General features: G+C 48.1%; 2 protein-coding genes across 2 annotated transcripts; both read right to left on the reverse strand.

The window, feature by feature from the left end:
- Positions 1-865: 865 nt before the first annotated feature.
- On the reverse strand, positions 866-1,252 carry LOC141686032 (uncharacterized). The gene has a single exon (XM_074491096.1). It carries the CDS (start codon positions 1,250-1,252, stop codon positions 866-868), a length of 387 nt encoding a protein of 128 aa, XP_074347197.1.
- Positions 1,253-1,502: 250 nt separating this feature from the next.
- Positions 1,503-7,282, reverse strand: LOC141686033 (uncharacterized). The gene is made up of 6 exons (XM_074491097.1): positions 6,906-7,282; positions 6,272-6,662; positions 5,645-6,220; positions 3,896-5,467; positions 2,570-3,511; positions 1,503-1,550 (listed from the first exon to the last, which is right to left on the reverse strand). Exons 1-6 carry the CDS (start codon positions 7,280-7,282, stop codon positions 1,503-1,505), a joined length of 3,906 nt encoding a protein of 1,301 aa, XP_074347198.1.
- Between the last annotated feature and the right edge of the window lie 739 nt (positions 7,283-8,021).

Consider the following 8,021-nt stretch of genomic DNA (forward strand, 5'->3'; position numbering starts at 1 on the left):
CAGGCCCTTTGAAGCCTTGCAAATTGTAAAGACTATTTTTGAACCTCATTCACTTGCACTCTCTTTTTTTTATCCTCAATCATTCACATGGGCGCGCCTTGTGTTTAGGGCGCATCGCCTTTGATTAATTTGTTATTATTTTCTCCCAATAAGCAAATATCCATTATGGGCGCGTCCTCTCTAGTTGGACGCGTCTTTGCTTGTTTTGGAAAGTGCATGAGCACGGCACTACACTGTACTTGTGTGTTTAACCAATGCACAAGGCACGACGGGGCGCGTCCTAACTGTTTGACATGCCTTAATGTTCTCTTAGAAATATTTCCTCTCAGGGAGGACGCGTCCTTGGTAGGGACTTGCTTTTGCTTTTAAATTATGAGCATCAACCAATATTACTTGGGCGCGTCCTTGGAAATACAAAATACATCACCCTTCCCGCTGGACGCGTCTTTGACAAGTACTTTTTCTTTTTCATAGTAACATCTTAGTCTAAAGGAGCATCAACCAAAATAACTTGGGCGCGTCCTTTAAAACAGTATTTTTCTTGAGTTTCCTTTATACAAAACCCTAGCTTAGGGCGCGCCCTATACTTAGGACGCGTCATGAGATCAAACAAATTGAGCAAATATCTTTTGGGAAAGTTTCAAAATTTTATTTATAATACGCTCTGGTGTCAAAAGTGCACCAGTCCCACGGCTACTGTGCTTTGTGGGAAAATTATTTCTAAAAATTGACCCTTCAACTAGTCCCAAGGTAAGTAGTACATGCACTACCCCCCTAGGCTAGGAGGAATTTATTTAATTCTAGCCTATAAACTGGGCATAAACCAAAATAATAAAAGAAATATGCAAGGGGCCAAAGCCACGCCTTACTGGTAATACTTTCGGAGATGTTCCGCATTCCAAGCTCGCGGAATCAGCTTCCCGTCCATGTCTTCAAGGTGATAAGTCCCCTTCCACAGGATAGACTTTATTATGTACGGTCCTTCCCAATTAGCTCCAAACACTCCATGTTGGGGGTTCTTCGTATTGGGCATCACTTTCCTAAGTACCAAATCCCCCACCTTCAGCAACTGTCCTTTTACCTTCTTGTTATAATACCTTGCGACGCGCTGCTGATATGCTGCTAGCCTTAGCTGAGAATTTTCCCTCGTCTCCTCTAAGAGATCTAAATGAAGCCTTTGATTAACCTCAGCGTCCTCTTTCCCGTAACAGTCTCTGCGAAGTGATCCCGATCCAACTTCCACGGGGACCATAGCTTCGTAACCGTAAGTCAGCATAAACGGCGTTTCTCCCGTAGTAGATCGCGGTGTAGTGTTGTATGACCACATCACCTTCGGGAGTTCTTCAGGCCAATTCCCTTTACGTTCCTCCAGCTTGGTTTTGAGGGTATGTTTTATTATTTTGTTAACAGCCTCTGTTTGTCCATTGCTTTGAGGATGATAGACCGCCGCAAATTCCTTCTTGATTTTCAACTCCTCACATAACTGTCGCAACTCCTTGCTATCAAATTGTTTTCCATTGTCGGAGACCAGCTTGTAAGGGATTCCAAACCTGCATACAATTGAGTTGAAAACAAAATCTCTGATTTTCTTTGCGGTGATAGTAGCCAGTGGCATAGCTTCCGCCCATTTAGTAAAGTAATCGACCGCAACCACTGCATATTTGACGTCTCCTTTAGCTTTCGGCAATTCTCCGATAAGATCGATTCCCCACATGGCGAACGGCCATGGGCTTGCCATAGGCGTCAAGAGTGTAGCCGGCATAGACGAGTAGTTTGCAAAGCGCTGGCAGCGATCACATGCCTTGACGAAATTTGTAGCATCTTCTCTCATTGTGGGCCAATAATACCCTTGGCGCAACACTTTCATTGCCAACGAGCTACCCCCCGAGTGATTGCCACAGATTCCTTCATGCACCTCTCTTAGGATGTAATTTCCTTCTCCTTCTTCAACACACCTGAGTAGAGGTTGGTTGAACCCTCTCTTGTATAGGACTTCATCGTATATCACATATCTTGCGGCTTGATAACGGAGTCGACGAGCCATAAACTTATCTTCGGGGAGTGTTCCCTTGCGAATGTAAGCTAGAATGGGCGTCATCCATGTTTCTTTGGGAGCTTCATCCACTTGCATAGTTTCTATCTCTGGGATACTAGGAACCTCCTGGATTTCAAGAGGGATGGATCCTAACAACACAGCCTCTTGTTGTGACCCCATTTTTGCCAAAGCATCCGCATTACTGTTTTTCTCCCGCGGAACGCATTCCAATCTAACTTCTTTGAACATTCCAATCAGGCGCTGTACACATCTCAAGTATAATTCTGTTCGCGGGCCTCGCGCTTGAAATCCCCCATTCACCTGATTCACTACCAACTCTGAGTCACTTCTTGCAATTAAGTTTCGCACCCCCATTTCCAGAGCGATTTTCAGGCCATTAATCAGCGCCTCATACTCCGCATCATTATTAGTTGCATAAAACTTGAAATGAATTGCACTCATCAGGTGGTGGCCTTCCGGAGATACAAGTACTATGCCCGCACCTGCTCCTCCATTGTTAACCGCCCCATCCACATGCAAGATCCACCAAGGATGCGGAAACTCCTCCAAAGACTCCTCGGCATGAGGTGGATATAGCATCACCAAAGCTTTATCATCAATTTCAGAATCAAATTCCAGCAAGAAATCGGCTAAGGCTTGCCCTTTTATCGCTGTTCGAGGCACATATTCCAAATCAAACTGTCCCAGCTCCACGGCCCATTTCAGCATTCTGCCTGATGACTCTGGTTTGTGCAGGACCTGCCGCAGCGGGTATGCTGTACGAACTTCAACTCTATGGGCTTGAAAATACGGCCGCAATTTTCTTGACGCAAGAATCAGGGCGTAAACCAGTTTCTCCATACTTGTGTAGCGAGTTTCCGCATCGTGTAACCGCTTGCTCACGTAGTACACTGGTGATTGTTGCCCGTCTTCCTCTCTTACCAGAACCGCACTGATCGAATATTCAGACACTGCGAGGTACAGTATTAGATTTTCCCCCTCCAATGGCTTTGACAACATGGGAGGATGTCCCAGTTGCTCCTTGATTCTTTTGAAAGCCTCTTCACATTCTGACGTCCATATAAAGTCTTTCCCAGCTAATTTAATCGCCTTGAAAAACTCCTTGCATCTATCAGACGACTTGGAAACAAATCGATTTAACGCGGCGATTCTCCCAGTCAAACTCTGCACCTGTTTCACATTGGTAGGTGACTTCATATCCAACAATGCCTTGATCTTCGCGGGGTTGGCCTCAATTCCCCTGTGGTTGACAATGAACCCGAGAAACTTTCCCGATTCCACGCCGAACACACATTTTTGCGGATTTAATTTCATACGAAACCTCCTCAAGATATTAAACATCTCCGTCAGGTGCTTGATATGGTCAGTTGTCACCTTAGATTTCACCAGCATATCGTCTACATACACTTCCATGGTTCTCCCGATTTGGTCTTTGAACATCATGTTTACCAGCCGCTGGTAGGTCGCGCCAGCGTTAATCAAGCCAAACGGCATTCCTATGTAACAGTATAACCCCCTGTCTGTAATAAAGGATGTATGTTCTTGATCGGGGCCATACATCGGAATTTGATTGTATCCGGAGTATGCATCCATAAAACTCAACAACGCATGCCCTGCCGTCGCGTCAACCAACTGATCAATTCTTGGCAGCGGGAAGCTATCCTTTGGACATGCCTTATTGAGATCCGTGAAATCCACACATGTCCTCCACTTCCCATTCGGTTTCTTCACCAGTACTGGATTTGCAAGCCATTCGGGGTAGAACGATTCTTTGATCAACCCCACTTCCAACAACCGGTCTACTTCTTCTTTTAATGCTATCGCCCTTTCTCCACTTACTGGGCGGCGTTTCTGGCGTATGCCCTTGCAATTCGGGAGGATATTCAAACGGTGACACATTACTTCCGGGTCGATCCCTATCATATCTGAATGACTCCATGCGAAAACATCGAGGTTTGCAATTAGAAAGCGGGTAAGACCTCCTCTCATCTCCTCATCCAACTGAGATCCCACTTTCAAAACCCTGCTTGGGTCATTTTTATCAACTGGAATAGATATTGTGTCTTCGGCCGGTCCCGTTTTTTCAATAGGCATAGGGATCCTGGGATCCAAATCGAAATCAAAGTCTCGGGGGTCTTCAATTTCCACTTTTTCACCTGAGGGCGCGTCCTCGTTTGGAGGAGCATCAACCTCAACTTCATTCAAGGGCGCATCCTTCTTTTGAGGAGCATCAACCTTGCAGTTATCGCCGAGACCTTGCAAAATCTCACTTCTCCCTTCCAACTTTTCCCCGTTAACCTCTTTCCGCATGATTCCCCCTGTGTGACTCGCCACCACTTCTTCTACACTACGGATTTTCGAAATACGTCCCTGCATCACAAAAGAGTTCCCAGAGGTATTGGTTTCTTCCTTTCCGGGATTTTCAACAAAATAGTGGGCATGGACCTCTCCACCCGGTTTTGTATGAATATCTTTTACATCTTCAACTGGGAGACCTTTCCCTTCATACCTTCTTCTGCGAAATTCCTTGACAGCCTTGTGATAGCAGTCACGTGACTCATACTGTGACCCTCTCAGGCTGCCAACTCCGTTTGGCGTCGGGAACTTTATCATCAAGTGGTGTATCGAGGTTATCACCCTGAACGCACGCAACCAAGGTCTGCCGACCAGTACGTTGTGCGCGGAATCCTGATCTAGCACCTTAAAATCTATCATTTGAGTAACCGACAAAGCCCCTTCCCCAAGCGTGACGGGAAGTCTGACTGAGCCCATAACTCTCACTGCTTCCCCCGTAAAGCCATAGACGTGCGCATCTTCGAAATACATGTCACTATCTGGGAAACCCAGCTTTTTGTAGGTGCTATAGTACAAGATGTTTGTAGAACTCCCATTATCCAGGAACACTCGATGTACGTTCATTGCCCCAATAAGCATGGTAATCACCAGCGCATCGTTGTGAGGATGATGCACCCACCTAGATTCTTTTTCCCTGAATGTAATATCAGCGGACTCCCCCTTAAAGACCTTCGGGGGTCTATCTTCCAAGCTGTGGATGTTAGTGAGCGGTGGATGTCGCGCTTCTCTCGCGTTTCTTTCAAGTGCTCGATTACTGTCACCAACAAAAGGGTGTCCTCCAAAAATTGCCCTGATGCTGCCGGCCCTCTGAAACTTGACCTCCGCCGTTTTCTCAACATCCTCCGCCCGCGGGGGTTGTCTTTCATCTTTACCCTTGTCATCAAGTCCCCTGCGTCGCTTCACCTTGTCGATCCACTCTCCTAGGTGTCCAGCCTTGATCAATTCCTCAATCTCATCCCGCAAGTGACGACACTCGTGGGTGTCATGGCCAGTAGACTCATGGTAGTCACAGTACTTCTTTTTATCTCTGCTTTGCCATGAAGTTAGACGGTCGGGCTTCTTGAAGATTCCCCTGTCCTTATTTACCTCGAAGATATGATCAATGGACGCCGCCAGCGGGGTATAATTGCTGACTCTTCTCTCGTAGTTCGATGGTGGGCTCCATTCTCTTCGCGAGCTCACAGCGTTTACCCTGTTAGGGCTTCTGGCGTTTCGCCGATAACCCGGACTTACAGATCTGTCCCTTCTCTTGGATCGCCCCTTGGAGTTATAGGTATCATCATTCTTTTTTGTTTCTGCAAGCGACTGCTCGATTGCTTTGAACGACTCCGCTTGTGCGAGCACATCTGCCAATGACACTGGGTCTTTCCCTTGTAGGTGTTTCCAGAAATCCGTCCCCACACGCAACCCAGCTATAAGCAATATTTTCAACGTTTCGTCAGTTGCACCCCTCACCAAAGTAGATTCTGCGTTAAACCTCTTGAAATATGAAGTCAAACTTTCTCCTTCCTTTTGTTTCACATTAGCCAGCGTGGTAACAGGTGGTGTGTACTTCACCGCGGCTTGAAATTGTGTCAAAAACAAAGTTTTCATCTGTTCCCAGGATGTAATTACACCTGGACCAAGCTTTTGGAACCACTGCTGAGCACCTTCTCTGAAAGTGGCTGCCAAGAGACGGCATCGAGCCAAATCAGGTACTTGATATACATCCATTTCAATGTTAAAACGCCCCAAGAACTCTACAGGATCAGAGTTCCCGTGGAAACGCAAGTCGTTGGTTGTGTTCCGGTATCCCGCGGGCAATTGCGCCTCCCTCACAACAACAGCAAAAGGAGAAGGAGCTTGCGCTGTCGCCGTTACTCTTCCTCCCTCAAGATGGTTGAGTAACCGCTTGAGGTCGTTCACATTAAACGTCCCTACCCCAGGAATGGTTTGAACATTAGGCTGCTGGGGTTGCTCTGCGACTTGCTGAAATTCCCCTTGATTACCCCCCGGGTGCGGCGGAGGATCTCGCCGCCCCTCACCTTGAGGCTGCGGCGGTGGCATATTACCATTTTGGTTCTGAATGTTTTCCCGTACACGAGGTTCATCCTGACCGTGTCGCGGAATTTCATCATTATTCTGCATTCTTACTTGAGTCCGCCCGCCGTCCTGGTCATGAGGACGCGCTCCAGACCCATTACCAGTAACGCTGTGAGAAGCTACGGGAATAACGGCGGGGGCTTCTCCAGCGGAGTGCGCGCCACCTCTCCTACCATTGTAAGGGGCTCTTCCGTATTGATATCCCATTCTTCCTCGTCCATTCCTCTGATATCCCCGGTAGAAATTCCCGGGCCTTCCTCGCGGAGGGGCACGCTCGTGCTCGCGGTGCCGCATCCCGTCATCCCTTTGGAATGCGGGGGGCACACGCGTCGTATCACGGGGCCTCGCTTCTCCGGCGTTTCCTTCCTTTTGCCATTCTACCAGCAACATCCTCAAATCGTCGTCCTCCAACCTTATGCCAAGCCTCTTCTTCAAGGTTGAAAGATCCCTTCCTTCCTCGTCTTGGCTTTGAGCGTTCTCCACACGGCGACGCTCGTCCATCGTACGTCCAGACCTATGCGGGTGTGGCACTACCTGGTTGCCCAGGTGAGGCCTTTCTCTGCCTTCAGTGTCCTCGTCCGCAAGCTCTACAATAGGTTCTACATCGTCAGAATATTGCAAACGCCGCGGAGTGATTCGCGGGTTATCCCCGCTCCCCTGGGTATCTCCCTCAACTACAGGGGCTTTCCCCAAGGCATGACCGTGACGGGGGAAACGACGACCTCTCCTCGTCCTTCGACGCTCCACCGTGTTCAGTCTTGAGTTAAAACTGTTAAGAGTATCCCCCATGCGATATAATTGCTCCAATATATCAGTGTTGCTGATGAGAACTGGAGGTGTCCCCCCCACATCTGGAGCCCTTGGTGGGTCCGCCATGTTTCTGGGAACGTAAGGTTCGTGGCGAGTATAACGCCCCCCGCCTTCCCCTTCTGACCTGCTGTCACTTCCATCATAAGAACTTCCATCACGATTGTAAGACATCTTTTCCTCCTAAGATTGCGACCTTAATTAGCAGCCCCTCCTTCTAGCGCCAATTTGTTGACGGAGGAATTTGGTATCAACAAAGATTGAGGTTTCTCGCCGGAATTAAGATCTGTGACGGTGGTTCTTTGCCGGAAACTTAAGCGGTGTATGGTTGATTGTGGTTGTTTTAGGCTGAGATTGATCAGAGTAAGTGGTGGCTCTCTTATCAGCTCTCAACTTCTTACCCTCTCAATGTGCCTACGTACCCTTTATATAGGGATCAAGCCTGACGTAGTTCTCGTAGAACAAGAAGTCTAACGCGTTGAGACTTCTTACTCCTAAGCCCAGTAGAAGCCCATCCGATATCCATCTTCCGCTAGCTTTAGGAATGTCCAACTATGAGGCCCAACCGCAAAGGCCCAAGGCTCGTCCGTAATCGTAGGACTTCACGGATAGTGCATCTCCCTGCGCAAGGATAACACTCCGCTACAGCTATCTCCCTTGATTTACGAACGCAGGTATAGCCGCGGTTCACCCCAAGTGCCAGACGCGTCCCTGTCCCCCG

The sequence above is a fragment of the Apium graveolens genome, chromosome 9 (genome assembly GCF_009905375.1).
Source record: "Apium graveolens cultivar Ventura chromosome 9, ASM990537v1, whole genome shotgun sequence".
In the NCBI taxonomy this organism is placed as follows: domain Eukaryota; kingdom Viridiplantae; phylum Streptophyta; class Magnoliopsida; order Apiales; family Apiaceae; genus Apium; species Apium graveolens.

Coding starts and splice junctions, on each gene's coding strand:
- LOC141686033 (XM_074491097.1), bottom strand. CDS start 7,282: ATGGGGGATACTCTTAACAGTTTTAACTCAAGACTGAACACGGTGGAG. Junction 3,512..3,895: donor TACGCCAGAAACGCCGCCCA/GTAAGTGGAGAA, acceptor GCGACCTACCAG/CGGCTGGTAAACATGATGTT. Junction 1,551..2,569: donor ATCCTTGGTGGATCTTGCAT/GTGGATGGGGCG, acceptor AATTGTATGCAG/GTTTGGAATCCCTTACAAGC.
- LOC141686032 (XM_074491096.1), bottom strand. CDS start 1,252: ATGGTCCCCGTGGAAGTTGGATCGGGATCACTTCGCAGAGACTGTTAC.